The 18,829-nt window shown below is 40.8% G+C and overlaps 1 protein-coding gene across 4 annotated transcripts in view; it reads right to left on the reverse strand.

The window, feature by feature from the left end:
- Positions 1-15,774, reverse strand: part of gpsm2l (G protein signaling modulator 2, like) — a 72,040-nt gene extending 56,266 nt beyond the window's left edge. The window contains exons 1-2 of one of the 4 annotated variants that reach the window (XM_060937671.1): positions 15,592-15,774; positions 15,363-15,425 (exon numbers count right to left, since the gene is read on the reverse strand). Coding sequence is in view for 1 of the 4 variants with exons in the window: in XM_060937668.1 (XP_060793651.1) it covers positions 15,677-15,693 (17 nt within the window). In the remaining 3 variants the exon portion in view is untranslated. Of the gene's footprint in view, positions 1-15,362 lie in introns of all 4 variants that reach the window. The other 3 variants (XM_060937670.1, XM_060937669.1, XM_060937668.1) reach the window with 3 other exon arrangements.
- Between the last annotated feature and the right edge of the window lie 3,055 nt (positions 15,775-18,829).

An 18,829-nucleotide genomic window follows, 5' to 3' on the forward strand; every position in this document is an offset into this window, starting at 1 on the left:
TATCATTATATCTCATGATAGAAATGTCTTCAAAATATCATCCTGATTCTCGGTCATATCGACCACTCTTTTGAGATAAAGCACATAATAATAATAATAATAATGTTAAACGTGGGCGGCACGGTGGTGTAGTGGTTAGCGCTGTCGCCTCACAGCAAGAAGGTTCTGGGTTCGAGCCCCGTGGCCGGCGAGGGCCTTTCTGTGCGGAGTTTGCATGTTCTCCCCGTGTCCGCGTGGGTTTCCTCCGGGTGCTCCGGTTTCCCCCACAGTCCAAAGACATGCAGGTTAGGTTAACTGGTGACTCTAAATTGAGCGTAGGTGTGAATGTGAGTGTGAATGGTTGTCTGTGTCTATGTGTCAGCCCTGTGATGACCTGGCGACTTGTCCAGGGTGTACCCCACCTTTCGCCCGTAGTCAGCTGGGACAGGCTCCAGCTTGCCTGCGACCCTGTAGAACAGGATAAAGCGGCTACAGATAATGAGATGAAATGTTAAACGTATATAGCGCCTTTCTCATACCCGAGGTCGCTTTAGAACCATAAAGGGGGGGAAAAAAAAAAGTCCACCAAATAAAGGTCAGGATGTTTATGACCATGTTATTTCATGTTAGGCTAAACTGATATTCTTATAGATTTATGTTAAATACATATGTTATTTACCAGCTGGGAGGTCCGTGTCGTGAAATACCGTGACCGAGGTCTTGAAAGTACTGAGCGAGGCCTCTGGGCCGAGGTCACGGTATTTCACCATACGGACCGACCTTAAGCTGGTAAATAATATATTTATTTTTTCTTTACTAAATTCTAACAGAAAACGAGAGCGCCCGAAAGGGAAAACTGAGCCGAGCCGCCATTTTGAATCCTCATTCACGGCTGTAATGCAAATGGCTTCCTCCTCAGTATACAAGTGCACTTCCATGGCAGGAAAAAAACTACATTTTGCTGCCTATGTAGTCCCCTATTTATACAAATAGGAGTCATTCAGGATTCAGCCATGCTTTTGCTCGGCGTTGGCAGCAGTTACAGGTTTTTAGCTTTTTCCTAAAATGTTTTCTTTTATTTCTTCTTCCTCAGGGTAGTAAAACTCACTTTCGCTGTGAACACTGTTGTTATCGCCATCCATGAAGTAAAATTCATGCTATTCTCCTGAGAAATGTGAAAATAAATGTTGACAAAAATTGCTACTGTGTTGTTTGTTGTTGTGAACAAGCGAGTCACCAGAGGTCCGTAACCGGGGTCTGTAACCAGGGTCTGTACCGTAGGATACAGACCCGCTCGCCAGCCAATCAGAGCGCAGGATTTCATGGAAACTGGACCACGAAAAAAATAAAATTACTTATTATTTATTATATTTACCCAGCCAGTTTAAGCACAAACACTGTTTTATTGGACTTGAGTGCTAAATTCCTGAGTCAGCTGCATGAATATTTATGCACACTGTTGCCTGCAAATTAACTCCAAATGCTGCAAGCTGGAGGTGTTTCTTTTCGCTGTTCTGTTTTGTTCCTGGCCGCCATAAAGCAGCACTGAAGACTGTGTCATGGAGAAGACGACTTCATCGGGTCACTAGCCAGCCATCTGAGGTCAAGCTGAGCAAATCCACTTGACTGTGGTAATTCCAGCGCTTTGCCCAAAGCGACCTCAGCGCCGAGAGGAGAGTGACGCCCAGTTACACAGCGGGGAAAGAACACTTAACTTTAGCTCACGCTCTCACTTCACTTTCTACAGCCGTCAGAACTGTTAATTAAAAAATAAAATAAAAATGTTTACTGACGCATGTCCAAATTTGATTGTGACTTTCTACTGTTTTGCATTTCCTATACCAGCACGTCTGGAACTGTTCTGTTACCATTCTTATTATAATTTTATTATACTGTAATTTACTCCTGAACATGACACTTTTTTAACCATTTATATTTCCATTTAATGCTAACGTTAATGAACACCCCAAAACAAGCTCAAAACAGGAAAGTAGAAAAAAAAAATTGTGATTAATTGTAACGAATATTTAAAATTGTAATACAGTGTACAGAATAATGCTACAGTGTTAAAGTAAAACAGTATTTAACATGTGTTTCTGACTTCCTTCATTCCACTGACAGTCTTAAAGTGCATATTCTGGACCAATTTCATGTTTTGTTTTTTAAATATGAAAGAATGTCCCTTTCCACACTCATCCAGAAGGGTAATTTTGCACAAGGCCATCTGTCTACAGCAGAAAAAAATAAAACGCATCTGGAAAAATCCCAAGGGAGTCTGGAGCCAGATTCGTGACGTCACCTGCGGAAGCGCCAGCAGGCTGCGCGAGCTTTGCACGGTTTCAGTGCACAGCCTGTGTACACCAAGCGCTCCCATTTCTCTCTCATTGTCCGGTCTTTTGGGAAACGATGAGTACTAATCCCATCAAGATTGGTGTTGCTACACCCTCCTACGATACATCTGTTAACCATTTTAATAATTACGCGATAACGTTGAAGAAATTTGCAGAAAACCACCAGGTCGTTTTCTCATAAACAAACCAGCGCTGACGTAGGATTCAGAGGGAGGCGTCCCGCACGCGACGTCACGAAAATCAATGTTTGCCGGGAAATCCAAACGCCAAGTTTTTTCAGAGGCGGACCAATTCGCCTCAAATGGCTTGATTTCAACTGAAGTTTTCTGCAAGGTAAAACAATTGCAGAGAATGCAAAATGTGACAGATATTTGACCAAAGTTTAATATAAAACAGGAGAATTACATTGATCTTGCTCCTGAATTTACCCGTGATATGCACTTTAAAGATCCTTTGGTTACTATTAATATCACTGATGCTTGGTTGACACACTGGCGTTTCAGCCTTGCGTATGTACGGCTTATCAGGACACGTGGCAGTAAGAAAGGAACGTCACAGCATCGCCAGCTTACGTAGCTAATACTCTAGGATGCGTAACGCGATCTCCTTGTACGCCAGGGTGCGGCGTATTTTTAAGTCCGCACTTAAAAATCCGTAACAGCTTTGCTACGTCACGTGTACGCTATAAAAACGAAAGCTACGAAGCGGGAACGTTGCTCGGACACCTATTACGCCGTGTGAACGCTTTAGTTGACGTGTCAGATGAAGGTGGCTCCGGGGTTGGCTGGGTGGATGCAGCTGATGTCTTCCCTCTTTCCTTCTTGGGTCCTGACGACTTCTCTGGCATGACGCTTTCTTGACTGTGACAAATGACAAGGAACGCAGCGTGGGGCCCACTTTTATACCCACCTGTGAACACCGCAGGTACGCAGCAGCACCGTCACACATAAGAACGAAATGCCACGCCACACCAAGGCAACGCATCATGCGCCATGCATACGCCTCAGTACGCCATAACTTTACGTCTCTTGAACCCCGTACAAACCCCAGATACGCCACAGGAACGCCACACATACACCGTGTACGTCAAAGGACTTTAATTTTGGACAAAATACGTGGCAAGATATGAGACAGTGTGATAGTAACCTTAAAAGAAGTCCAAGCCTTTAGTACACAATCTGAAAAATATATTTTCAAATCTAATTCGTAGAAACGTATTCATTCTCTCAGGCGTTTTGTTCAGGTCTATAGCATCCTGCCGACAGCACCTCCTTTACCTTGTCCTGTGATTGTCTTATTGGTTCACTTAATCCACTGCCTTCCTGTCTGTTCTTCATTTCATTTGACTGTGTTTGAATTTATTATGAATTTACAGAAACAATGCTTTTAAACGTTCCATAGAAACTAAAGACGTTGAAAAAAATTCAAATATATAAGATAAGACATGAGAACAATCAAGTGTGCCAAGTGATGGAATGAAGATCCAAAACCTGAGCATGCATGGCTACTAAACGCTTGCTTGTTTTTGCTGATCTGTGATAGCAGGAAGCGAGAAGGAAAGCTTCTTAACTAACTTAACAGATAGTGCTGAAGTCCTCTCAGCTAAAAAGTACAAGACTGAAAAGTCCGGAAAAAAGCAGGAACTAAAAATCAAGCCCATCCTTGATGATCATATTCATTAAACTGGCTGGAACTACAGCACCAGTAGGAACAGCAGAGACAAAAGATAGCCAGTGCGCAAGATCCATGCTATTAAACTTTAAATACAGCCATGAAATATTTAGCGGTGGAGCCCTGCGAACAGATGTGGCTGGAACAGCTCTAATTCACTCAAAACAGAAATGGACTGCATTTCCAATCCTGGGTGTGTGCATCTACTCGAAACCTGACAGCTAAGTTTTTCCAACTCCGACTCACAGCGCTCTTTCAGAAGCTGTAATACGTTTAAAAACGGTGCGTGTGTTTTGTTCTTAGAAAAGAACACATATAATTATTGACATGGTGACGTTTGCTTTGAGGAACGGTTTGAGAAGGAGCCTCCAGTGTCAGCACTCTGCAACTGTCAGAGTTAAAGCGGCAAGTTTTCCATCACAGGACAGAGAAGGTATTTTACGCTTCATGGTTTCTCTGTAACAAGTTTTATTAACTCCAAGAAAGTAAAAAAAAAAAAAAAAGAGAGCGAGAGAGAGAGAGGCTGGCGAAGGAATGATTGTTTAAGGCTGCTACAACATACTGTAGTTAATAATAAGAACCGTGCATGTTCCACGATGTTTAAGGTAATTATTAGTGCTGTCAAGCGATTAAAATATTTAATCGCGATTAATCGCAATGTAATCGCACATTTTTGTCACATGAAAAACCATTGTAATTCTCTTATCAGCATAAAAAAGTGAATGGGCTTGCTTTGTACCAATGTTTTTTTTTATTGCAAAGCATAACATGTCTTGACACAGCCACTGCAAAGTGAAACCTAAGCCGAGCACCGGTGCTAGCAAAAGAACCATGAGTGAAGTGATCTACTGCTTGAGTTAGTCTATAACTCACAGTGACGGTAGGCTTGACATGCTTGATTATAATATAAAGTACACTATTATATTAAGTTTAAGTTGTTCGTTGATAAATATTGCATTGAATCTGATCTTTACTGTTTCAGCTCACTAAACACATTTTGTACTTTTACACTTTCTGCCTGTTGATGCGTCGCGCTGTCCAATCAGAGGTGGCCAAATTTGCATATTACAGGAAGGATTTCTGGGATAGCATTGAGTTTACAGTTCAGAGGGATCTGGCTTCTTTAGACGCTGTCTTCTTAAAACTGAATAAATATTTAAAAAAGAGCCAAATGAGCCAGTCTTTTGAACGGCTCTTTTCAAAGAACGGATCACAAAGATGCGGATCCCATCAAAGAGCCATAAATCCCATCTCTACTAGCGCGCCCCGCCCGCGCTGGTTCTTTGGGGGGGGAGGGCAAAGGACTCTGGCTGTGCGGGGCGTGGCATTACAGTCTAGCTGCTATCGGTTTTCTGTTCCAAGTTCCTGGCAGTTTCAAAAGCTTATGAAAAACCTACATCATGTCACAGAGCGTTAATCTCGCGATAAAAAAAATTATCGCCGTTAAAATTGAGTCAAGTTAACGCGTTAATAATGCGACATTTTTGACAGCACTAGTAATTATAAATGGATAAAAAAAGGCATTCTTTAATTAGTTAAAAAAAATTATTGCTGGCAATTTCCTGTGGTGTAAACATTTTGTGAAGTTGTTAGAAGACTTCCATCCTACTGCACTAACTTTGTGTTCGGGCCCGTCGTTGATTAGTTTCTTTACAACATCGCTCACCCAGATGTTTATTCTTCTTCATTTATCACAATCAATCATTGGTACATAACTACATTCTTTCCTTAAGTGTTCTTTGGACGGTATTTAGCTTTCTAAAGTGGTCCTATATAAATTCGACACAGAAACTTTGAGGGTTCCCTAGAAGTGAAGAACTTTTAAGGGAGCTCGAACCTTTTCTTCTCAGACTGCAATACAGTCGAGTATAGTTATTCAGAAACAATCAAAAAGGGACGGCCCAAAACAAAAAGGCCATAAACAGATCTCTCTCACACACACACACACACACACACACACACACACACACACACACACACACACACACGCGCATTCAAAGGATCTATTTTGTCTCTTTTGTATATTAAAACAAATTAGGCCGGATGACCAACAAAGCCTTTTATCCAGACAGAAAAAAGAACAATTTCTAAAAATAAAAAAAAAATAAAAACACAATGCAGCCACGTCAACCACTTCTCCCATTACAAAGACCCACCTTCTGCTATTACAGCGAAATTCCTACCTGTAGCGGACGTAAAACGTTTGCTCCTCATCTTTCATCCTGCTGTCCATTCAGAGACATAATAAAAGACTCAAACTTTTTAAACGAGAGGCAAATGAAAAGAAACAGACATCAGAGGAGTCTGACTGAGGCCGAGTGACAGAATGGAAGTGAGAAGAAGTATCATGGAAACCTGAGATGAGCGCGTGGTTATGTGTGAAAGAGAAACACACACACACACACGTCAGTGGCCAGTATTTAACCCAAGAAAAATTGCTCATCTTAGAGTTATAACTAAAATCCAGGATTATTAGGGTTGCCATGTCTGTAATTTATTTTCAAATGTTCTTTCTTTCTTACTCTGGACTGTCGATTTTTTTTTAAGAGGCTGGCGGTTGAAATATTTGCATACATTACATGCTTGATGTCACTGATTTGCAAACCAAGATGGAGGTATTTAATGTAAACTATAAAGTTGTAGTGTATTGTATAGTGTAAGTACTTGAGATGTGGCTCAGGGATGGGAAATACGATGATGTAATAATGAGATCATGATAACTTGCATTACAATGTACTTTTGCTCAGATGGTAAGAAGTATCGCAATACTTTTAAAAAAAATAATAATAATCTGGTCATGGTTAATTTGATGGCAAAACTTTAAAGTGCTTTTTTTTAACGCAGCATGAAGTCGTAGGGACATAAGTCGGGAATTAAGAAGTGATAAACCCATCATCTATGGCAAATACAAATGAAAACTTTGCAAACATATTTGGTAATTATCATAATTTGTGGATTCGTCGACCTTTAGGTTCATTCCTGCCCTCATTGTGCCACGCAGATCTGGCAGCGCTGAAGAGAATGGAAGTTTCCTGACGTAATGAGAATGAATGAAGTGCATGTGGCTTTGTAGCGCAGGTACAGGCATGGGAGCAATGAGGAAATCACGTTAATAAGCATGTTTCTGTGCAAAACAAGTACAGGGACGGTGACTCATGAGATACAGGATCTCAGTTTCACCTGCACGTCTTTGTTGTTTGGGTTCAATTAACCGTTTCTTCAGAGAGTGATTGTGTGTGGCTGCAAAGAAACGTACCTGAGCAAAGAGCCCTTCTCGTTAAGCCATTACGCCTCCTTATAAATATGTAATAACAAAACAGTGACGCGGGACATTTCTCAGAAATCACAGATGCTTTACAGATGTTTGAGTTTAAAACACTGGCTGATTCTTAACCACTGGCCTGGGTTAAGAACTGAGCGGGAGTGTGTGAACTGTCTGTTTTACTGAGTCGATTATGCTGAATAAAACACTCGGTGGTGTGCTGTCATAGTTAAACAATCAACTACAGTGTGGTGTGATGTGACCCGAAGCAAAGCAGAGTTACTGTTATCACCCCACTGCCAATTATTTCCCTCTAACAACCTGTCCAGAAGTGTTTTATTCCTCTTATACCACAGAACTAACAACTACAGCAGGGTTTTTTCTAGAAAAATTTAGTATGAGGGCGCTCACCATGGCGAGGGAGCGAAGCGGGGGGGCGAGGAATGGTGCCAGTTGTCCGTCCCCCCCCTCCGCCGTGCGAAGCCTTTGAAAATTTGAGGCTGCAATGGGACATTGAGGCTATCTAAGAGGGAAATTGTAACAAATTGTCTGTCAACATTGAAAAAGAAAGAAGTAATCTTCTTCTGCCCCGGACAGTCTTTGGCTTTCTTCCGTTTCGTGCCGCGGGATGACATCTTTAAATGCCCAAGTGTCAACAAAAACAACTCGCAAGCTTCTTCTGTCAAAAGCTCCCGCGCCGGTGGGTGAAAGGTCATTCAGTCTCGAGAAATCTCGCTCTACAAGTCAGCTGACCTTGTATGTAACCCATGTCAAATCTCGCGAGAGCAGCCGCGACAAGTAAACAACTAAACAACATGGCGCCTCAGTCTGGAAAACGCCAATTCGGATTGTTTTTGCACTGTCTGGCAGTGTATCTATTATGATTGATTGGAATATTTTTGGAGTAATTATAACGTATTTGATGATCAGACACATTGTCACGTGGTGTTGCTGGGATGTTTTCACGGAGAAAAGATCGTTTTGAGAAAGATTGCATGTTGTGCAGTAGCATATAAGTGCATGGCCTAAGTGTGACTTGGGGTTCAATCGGCATTTTGGTAAGGGGGCGCACGCCGAGAGTAAGAGGGCGCAGCGCCCTGTTCCCCGGTTTAGACGAAAGCCTGTACAGTTAGGTCAGAAGTTTATATACACGGACGTGAATGTCATGTTCCTTTTCTGTGGCAGAATGATTGGACCAAAGATTTTTTTAGCTTTAATAGAAATAAAAATAATTTGGTTTCAAGTTTTGCTTTTTTTTGGGCCAAAAAAAAAAAACAAACCTCAATACAGGGTCAAAATTATACATACAGATTCTTTAACATACATACAACGGAACTAATATTTGATTAAATGTCCCTTAGGAAGTTTCACCTTGACCAGATGTTTTTGGTTGCCATCAGCAACTTTCTGGCAGAATTCTGGTCGGATATTTGACCACTCTTCTTGGCAGAATTGGAAAAGTTCAATTAAATTTGTGTGTTTCCTGGCACAGACCTGACTTTTAACACAGTCTACATATTTTCAATAAGGTTAAGGTCATGGTTTATTGTTGTTGTTTTACTTAAATGTTAGCCTGTTTTATCCATTACACAACCAGCTTTGATGCATGTTTGGGGTCATTGTCTTGTTGGAACACCCAATTATGTCACAGTCTCAACCGTCTCGCTGATGGTTTGAGGTTATGATGAAGAATGTTGAGGTTCTTCATGATTCCATCCACTCTGTGCCAAGCACCAGTTTCACTGGCAGCAAAACAGCCCCAAGGCATGATGCTACCACCAAACTTTCCTCCAAAAGGTTTGTTCTTTGTCCATGTGGCCAGCTGCAAAATTCTGCAGTGTCTGAAGGTGTCGATTTTGGAGCAGGGGTTTCTTTCCTGGACAGCAGCCTCTCAGTCCATGGCGATATAAAACTCTCTTGACTGTAGACAGTGTTCCAGCAGCTTCCAGTTCATAGCAGGTCTGTGTCTTGTTCCAAACCAATTTCATCTCAGTTGAGGATGACAGTTTGGGTCTTCTTCCAGCAAAGTGGCTTGACAAAGTTTCTACACCTCCCAATAACTCGTACTTATGTACAATTCTTTGCATTGACGATCTTGGAATGTGCAGCTGTTTAGAAATGGCTCTAAGAGACATTCCTGAGTTGTGTAACTCTAAGATCTTTTTTCTCAGATCTGCACTGAGCTCCTTGGACTTTCCCATTGTACTGTGTGTTGGTTAATCCAATCAATGCTGTCAAGCAAACCCTTTTTATGTTGGCACAGGGTAACGTAACTGTAGTTAATCATGATCACTAACAGGAATTTATGAGACCTTGGCCTTTGGAAAGTTAAAAGGCATTTTGGAAGGTTTAGCACCACTGAATTAATAATCTAAGTGGGTGTACGTATAATTTTGACCCTGTGTTGATTTCAAAAATCCCAAAAAGGAATTAAAAATTGTGCAGCAAGTTTTTTTTTTAATTAAAACTGTATATTATACAATCATTCTGCCAGAGGAAAAAAAGAACAGTTCAAAGAGACCTCTGAAAGACCAATATTTCCATGATACTCATGCTTGCGTATATAAACTTCTGACTACATCCGTATTACTTATTACCTGCTTATTGTTACACTGAATGAAGTGGAACATCCAACATGTTGCTTCCTGTAATCACTTTTGATACAGAGGCCAAAAAAAAATTCATTCCTTAAGCAACCTCTCATTCTTCTCTCTGCTCACGTTCATCAGACAAATAAAAATGGAGACTTGTCAGGTCTAAAATTCACAAAACTGTTACAAAGCACTGACACTGGAGACTCCTTCAGAAAAACAAACAAAAGCGAAATAAACATATGGTGCGTCCACCATCCAAGTCCCCATGAATTAGCTGTTACTATGGAAACGACAACGTATTAGAACAAGTACATTCATATAAAGCTTGCAGCCTGTCAGTGATGCTGTTGTAGAAAATTAATTAACACCTCGAGACAATCACAACTGAAAATTCAACAGTGCTGTGGTATAAATTGTGCTATTCAACACACACACACACACACAATTATTATTGTGCACATTACAAATATCCAATATTAGTCTTGATTAGGCATGTACCAATATATCGTGCAACGATAAATCGTGATACAAATGTATGATAATTTGAATCGATGAAATAAAAAAATGAATTGCGAATATTAGTTTATAGGGTAGAAAAGAAACAGGAATGTTTTAGTTAATCAGCTATTATATTGTACTCCAACATTTATAAATGTGGATCAATAATTACTGTTGGTTATTAATAAAATGAAATAAGTGTTTAAACAAAAGAAAGAATATTTAAGAAGATGAATAATAGGAAAATGTTGCAATTTTTTGCATTAAAAATTTCTTCTTTTTCCCCCAAAAACATCATGGGAAAATCGAACCGTGAACCCATCCATTATCCACTTATCCTGTCTTTGGACTGTGGGGGAAACCAGAGCACCCGGAGGAAACCCACACAGACATGGGGAGAACATGCAAACTCCATACAGAAAGGCCCTCGCCGGCCACTGGACTCGAACCCAGAACCTTCCTGCCATGAGGCGACAGAGCTAACAACTACACCACCATGCCACCCGAACTGTGAACCCGATATGCCCAAATTAAATTTCCTGCCTTGATACTTAATATCAGCATCAGATCAGCACATCCTTACCCTTTTAGGAGAACTGGTTCCTCTGCAGTTCTCATCAAAGGGCCACCTTAAAGAACTCTCGTCCAAATATTCAACATTTAGATCCCCAAATCCCACGACTCGCATTTCATTACATCTTAAAAACGTTAACATTTTAAGAGTTTGAAAAGATAGACATGGCAGTTCTTCCCGCTGGCCTTTCTGAAGAATCAACGTTAACAGTCTGGATTGTACTTCACACTTTTACTCTTTTCAACAACTCATTTTCTTTGGCTTATGGTTTGCCATTTCTATATTATACTTAGCTTTGTAGCATGACCTGGCAAGCTGTATAACAGCATTCGCTAGTTACCTGGATCAACATCATTCCATTTTTTTCTAGCGTGCGACTAGAAAACAAGTCACGATGTATGACGAGATCTTTTTAAAGAAACAGTGCAGCAGGAACAAATTACACAATTTTCTCCTTCGTTGAAATGTACTCAAGAAGACATTTTTGGTGCGAGTCAACAGGTTAATAACAAGCTTACAAGTAATCGAAGTCTATTTCGCCCACAACATTTCTCCAGAAATTTACACTACATACCTACACCCTGGTCTCAAACCAAATCCTGTTCTTCTTGAATGCCACACCAATGTTGTTTAGGACTGTCCGAGACTATCCCTGCAATTTGACAAAACTACTTCCTGAATTAGTTCACGTAGCCTAAAGATGGTGTCTGAATGAGGTATTTGAACACTGAAGCTGGGTTTCCACTATGATTTTCTGAAAATCTTGTTTCTTTGTGAGCCAATTTTGTGTCATTGTGGCCAAAGACAGACTTCCTGAAGTGTTTTTTTTTAAATAATAATAATAATAATATTATTATTATTAAAATCTCAGTGTGAGTGCTGCTATGAAACATATTAAAAGCCACCAATAAAGGCCTGGAACAGGATGATACAAAACTCATAGGACAGATTTTGGGCGGCACTCGATGATACTGTTTTGCCTGATGAAGATTCTCTTACGATAGACCTGTGATGAAAGAAACTACGGGCAGCACGGTGGTGTAGTGGTTAACACGGTCGCCTCACAGCAAGAAAGTTCTGGGTTTGAACCTCACAGCCAACAGGGGCCTTTCTGTGTGGAGTTTGCATGTTCTCCCTGTGTCTGCGTGGGTTTCCTCCAGGTGCTCCGGTTTCCCACGCAGTCCAAAGACATGCAGATTTAGTACAATGGGACCACTGTAATTGGCGCAAGCTGTAGTGGTTTCCCAGCCATAATGTATGTATGTACGTATACAGTATATATGTCTTGCTATGGCAAAGCTAATTAAAAAAAAAAAAAAGATAGAAATACGATCGTGGCGATGGTGAAACATAACAAAAAACACGCCAGTGGCTAGAAAAATATCCTTGCTATGTCTAGCTCATGTTGAAGATATATCTGTTTATGCAATACCATTTTGCTGATGACATAAGCATCATGCAGAAAGAAAGAAAGCACAACTTTATTCATCACACACTTGTGAAATTCCTCTCTGCATTTAACCCATCTGAAGCAGTGAACACACACGTGAGCAATAAGCACACACACATACCCAGAGCAGTGGGCAGCCATGCTAACAGCGCCCGGGGAGCAGTTGGGAGTTAGATGCCTTGCTCAAGGTCACCTCAGCCCATATTAACCTAACCGCATGTCTTTGGACTGTCGGGGAAACCGGAGACATGGCGAGAACATCCACACAGAAAGGCCCCCACCGGCTGCTGGGTTCAAACCCAGAACCTTCTTGCTGTGAGGCGGCCATGCTAACCATTACACCACCATGCCACCCGTAGTTTCTTTCATCACAGGTCTATCGTAAGAGAATCTTCATCAGACAAAACAGTATCATCGAGTTGCTCGTAGAATTTGGTCAAAACTTTACTGGGATCAGATTTTACGGTTTCAGTCGAGTATTTGTATAGGTACTCGTATGGGGCTGAATAAAATTAAGGATTAATTTCACGAGTGATTTCGAAGTTTTGAAAATTCCGCCGAGGGCAATTTCAAAACTTTGAAATCACGAGCGAAATTGATCCTTAATTTTACGAGGAACCATACGATTACTTGTGTATAATATATCGGGCCAAATTCATACTTCGGAAGCCATTCAAGTTCACAACATCTGTCATTCACGTTTTCTGAACCAATCAGGGCGCGAGACTATCTTGCACGTTTGAGTCAGGTTCAACAGCCTCTCGTGGACCCTACACCCCCGGAGGGGGTGGGGGGGTGGGGTGTTATACCGTTTTTCACGTCTCGAGAAGCTGATTAAGATGAGCTAAAAAGTTTTGTATGGAAAAAAAATTTTCGATAATTTTTGGCCTTAAGAAGCACATGCGCTTATCGGCCAAAAATGGCATCGCATGTAACTTGCCGAAAAAAGTCGAAACTCAATTTTCTCTTCAGCGGTGGTCTACTTGGCACATTTAGAGCCTTCGCACCAAATTTCGTCTCGATCCCACCAGGGGGTGCCCTTCCACAACCCTGCTGTGCCCAAGGGGACACCTTTTTTTTTTTTTACCAGTCATAATCAGGCATAATTTTTTATGCACTAACATAATATGCATATCCATGCGTACAGGTTGAGCCCCTGAATGTAACGCATACATCCGTGATCATGCCGGATGCTCCTTTGAGTTTTTTTAATTTGCCTTCACATCTTCCTCTAAAGCATCTTTCATCGTCGCACGGTGACACGACACGAGGATTTTGAAAGCGGTTTACAAAATTTTATTAGAACTTCTTTACAAAAGCCATTTTCTTGACAAATTTTGCTAGTTTTTGTAACCGTAACCAAGCAACGAACTAGCCAATAGCATTTCAGAAATATCCCCCCCCAAAAAAAGCCCTCCTTGATTGACCAATCAGAATTGAGTAATTTGCCTCTAATGAAAAAATGAATGAATTAATTTATTTTATGTTTTTTTTTTTAATTTCGAACATGTATAAAAAAAGTGTGTGTAACTATTTGTACATACAAAAGAAAGAAAACGAGAAATTTAAAAAAATAAATAAATAAAATAACATAACATAAAGAGCTAAGACATTACAAAACACCGCACATTGTTCAAAAAAGGAGTGGGAAGAAGTACAATACTTTTTTAATTCCCCACCCCTTTTTAACTACCCCGAAATCCTAACTACATTAATACACCTATAAAAATATATACCACATATACACTTCATGAACATCTATATAAATATTTAATTACAAAAATAAATATCTACTACATACCTATCCCTGTAAATATGAATATATAAACTATCCCCATAAATAAATATATACCAAGTTAGTTCTAATAATAACAATCAACCCTATTCTATATGAGTGATTCCACGCTTATGGGTACTGAAATGGGGACATGAACTTATTTTTAAAAATTCACCTAAAACCATTTCTTTTTTTACCATCAGGTCACAAAACATGTCATCTTTAATGAATGATATGTTAAAAGATAACTTTAATTTTCTGAGATGTAATAAAAACATATTTATATGCCAAAGTCAGAACGTAACAGAAGTGTTGTGGACATATATATTCTCAATTTTAACAATGTAGAATTACTTTTTGAAACATAGGAAGGTGATCTCATCTCATCTCATTATCTCTAGCTGCTTTATCCTGTTCTACAGGGTCGCAGGCAAGCTGGAGCCTATCCCAGCTGACTACGGGCGAAAGGCGGGGTACACCCTGGACAAGTCGCCAGGTCATCACAGGGCTGACACAGACACCCATTCACACCTACGGTCAATTTAGAGTCACCAGTTAACCTAACCTGCATGTCTTTGGACTGTGGGGGAAACCGGAGCACCCGGAGGAAACCCACGCGGACACGGGGAGAACATGCAAACTCCACACAGAAAGGCCCTCGCCGGCCACGGGGCTCGAACCCGGACCTTCTTGCTGTGAGGCGACAGCGCTAACCACTACACCACCGTGCCGCCTAGGAAGGTGATGTTTTAGCAAATATAATTAATAAACATGTGTAGTAGAATAAACATACACAATAAGATTAACATGGTATATAGCTAGATTGTAATTAATTTGTAACAGAAGCAATGTAACGGACATCATTTTGGAACTCATAGGCTTGACTTTGGCATATAAATATGTTTTTATTACATCTCAGAAAATTAAAGTTATCTTTTAACATATCATTCATTAAAGATTACATGTTTTGTGACCTGATGGTAAAAAAAGAAATGGTTTTAGGTGAATAAGTTCATGTCCCCATTTCAGTACCCATAAGCGTGGAATCACTCATATAAAAAAAAATAGTTTGGTTTCTGAGTGTTGGAGTAAAGGCAGTGAGTGTGTGGACGGTGTGAATGCTGAAATGTCCTGTCAGGTGGGAAGAAAAGCAAAAAAAAAAAAAAAGTAAGCAGAAGTGAGCGAAAATACAGCAGGAAGCTTTACCTCAGCTGGCCAGATGTGTTCTCCAAACTCCTCTGAAGTTTTTACAAGGACTACAATATACAACTGTAAACAAATTTGGACCAAATTATCATAAATTACCAAATTAAACTCGGATAAACGGTGGAGTTTACGCGCATGCGCGAGAGAGTTCGGGCTGCCTCGCGTGCCGCGTTTTCATTAACCGTCGCAGTGAAGATTCAAATAAAGCGCACGAGCGGCTTTTGTTTACCTTTAAAACGCGCGAGCGACGAGTCGATAAACCGCCGCCATGTCCTTCAGCGCCGAAACAAAACCAGCAACTCGGTCAAACAAACCTTCGCTTCTCCGCCATCTTTCCTTACAAACTTTTTTCCAGACTTCGCTGTTGACTGAAGGAAGGGGGAAAAAAACAACCCTCTCAAGACTGAGGCAGAGAGGAGTCACTGGGCCACGCCCCTCTTCTCTGTATGGCCACGCCCATCCTCTCTGTAGGGCTGCGAGCCATCATTTTAGAAGTGAGAGGGAGCACATCACCACAAACAGCACAGCACCGACTTTAGTTCTTTCAAATGATATACTATCAAAATCTAAAGTACAAATCTACAAATCTACCGTACAACCCCGATTCCAAAAAAGTTGAGACAAAGTACAAATTGTAAATCAAAACGGAATGCAATGATGTGGAAGTTTCAAAATTCCATATTTTATTCAGAATAGAACATAGATGACATATCAAATGTTTAAACTGAGAAAATGTATCATTTAAAGAGAAAAATTAGGTGATTTTTTAAATTTCACGACAACAACACATCTCAAAAAAGTTGGGACAAGGCCATGTTTCCCACTGTGAGACATCCCCTTTTCTCTTTACAACAGTCTGTAAACGTCTGGGGACTGAGGAGACAAGTTGCTCAAGTTTAGGGATAGGAATGTTAACCCATTCTTGTCTAATGTAGGATTCTAGTTGCTCAACTGTCTTAGGTTTTTTTTGCCGTATCTTCCGTTTTATGATGCGCCAAATAGGTGAAAGATCTGGACTGCAAGCTGGCCAGTTCAGTACCCGGACCCTTCTTCTACGCAGCCATGATGCTGTAATTGATGCAGTATGTGGTTTGGCATTGTCATGTTGGAAAATGCAAGGTCTTCCCTGAAAGAGACGTCGTCTGGATGGGAGCATATGTTGCTCTAGAACCTGGATATACCTTTCAGCATCGATGGTGTCTTTCTAGATGTGTAAGCTGCCCATGCCACACAACCCCATACCATCAGAGATGCAGGCTTCTGAACTGAGCGCTGATAACAACTTGGGTCGTCCTTCTTCCCTTTAGTCCGAATGACACGGCGTCCCTGATTTCCATAAAGAACTTCAAATTTTGATTCATCTGACCACAGAACAGTTTTCCACTTTGCCACAGTCCATTTTAAATGAGCCTTGGCCCAGAGAAGATGTCTGCGCTTCTGGATCATGTTTAGATACGGCTTCTTCTTTGAACTATAGAGTTTTAGCTGGCAACGGTGGATGGCACGGTGGATTGTGTTCACAGATAATGTTCTCTGGAAATATTCCTGAGCCCATTTTGTGATTTCCAATACAGAAGCATGTCTGTATGTGATGCAGTGCCGTCTAAGGGCCCGAAGATCATGGGCACCCAGTATGGTTTTCCGGCCTTGACCCTTACGCACAGAGATTCTTCCAGATTCTCTGAATCTTTTGATGATATTATGCACTGTAGATGATGATATGTTCAAACTCTTTGCAATTTTACACTGTCGAACTCCTTTCTGATATTGCTCCACTATTTGTCGGCGCAGAATTAGGGGGATTGGTGATCCTCTTCCCATCTTTACTTCTGAGAGCCGCTGCCACTCCAAGATGCTCTTTTTATACCCAGTCATGTTAATGACCTATTGCCAATTGACCTAATGAGTTGCAGTTTGGTCCTCCAGCTGTTCCTTTTTTGTACCTTTAACTTTTCCAGCCTCTTATTGCCCCTGTCCCAACTTTTTTGAGATGTGTTGCTATCATGAAATTTCAAATGAGCCAATATTTGGCATGAAATTTCAAAATGTCTCACTTTTGACGTTTGATATGTTGTCTATGTTCTATTGTGAATACAATATCAGTTTTTGAGATTTGTAAATTATTGCATTCCGTTTTTATTTACAATTTGTACTTTGTCCCAACTTTTTTGGAATTGGGGTTGTATAAAGTAAAATTTATAAATAGAATTAAGAATAGTAGTAGTGACATAGCTAGTTATATTCTCTTCTCACCTGTGAGCCTGCATAATCATCCCTGTTGGCCTCTGGTCCACTGTCTCCTCTCTCACCCTGCTCTTTCTATTGTGGCAATAAAGATTTAAAAATATGTGGAAAGCAATATTTTGAAATAGAATTAGGAATACAGTAATAATAATCAGCAAATTCATGTACTTTAACTACCACAAAAATAAATTAAATCTTTACAAAAATAACAGTCAAAGGAACACAAATACATTTATATTCTTATTTTCTACCCAGAAGTGAGTAATCTTAGAGTAGCCAAAATAGTAACGTTACTCAAGTAAGATTATTGTTACTTTAGAATAATATTACTCAAGTAAAAGTAAAACGTATTTTGCAACAAAACAACTCTTAAGAGTACAATTTATCCAAAAAGTTACTCAAGTAAATGTAACGGAGTAAATGCAACTAGTTACTACCGCCTCTAAGTTAGCTAGCTAGCTTAACTAACTAAATTGGCATCTATTTGTCATCTTTTAGCTAAACATTATCTACATTCAACAGCATTACTCAACTTACACGGTTTCTCATCTCATCTCATTATCTGTAGCTGCTTTATCCTGTTCTACAGGGTCGCAGGCAAGCTGGAGTCTATCCCAGCTGACTACGGGCGAAAGGCGGGGTACACCCTGGACAAGTCGCCAGGTCATCACAGGGCTGACACATAGACACAGACAACCATTCACACTCACATTCACACCTACGGTCAATTTAGAGTCACCAGTTAACCTAACCTGTATGTCTTTGGACTGTGGGGGAAACCGGAGCACCCGGAGGAAACCCATGCGGACAACATGCAAACTCCGCACAGAAAGGCCCTTGCCGGCCATGGGGCTCGAACCTGGACCTTCTTGCTGTGAGGCGACAGCGCTAACCACTACACCACCGTGCCACCCCCACACCAAAGATACTCATACAATATTTTCTAAAGCGTCTCTGATCACACACGACAGCGGTTTGTTTGCCGCCTTAGCTCCGCCTGCTCATGATGCGTTTAGAGGTGGCTTGGAAAAACGCGTTTCCACATGTTAAAAATGAATTGAGTGGTTGTAATGGCTGTAAAAAGTGCGGGGGACAGAGGGCACAAATACGGGAAGTGCAGGGGATGTCCCTCGCATACCCTGCGTCCGCTACGCCCATGTGTGTCCACAACCACCCTACTGCACTACAGTGTGTGTAAATAATGCACTCACAAGGCATCTCCC

Source organism: Neoarius graeffei, chromosome 13 (genome assembly GCF_027579695.1).
Source record: "Neoarius graeffei isolate fNeoGra1 chromosome 13, fNeoGra1.pri, whole genome shotgun sequence".
Classification (NCBI taxonomy): Eukaryota; Metazoa; Chordata; class Actinopteri; order Siluriformes; family Ariidae; genus Neoarius; species Neoarius graeffei.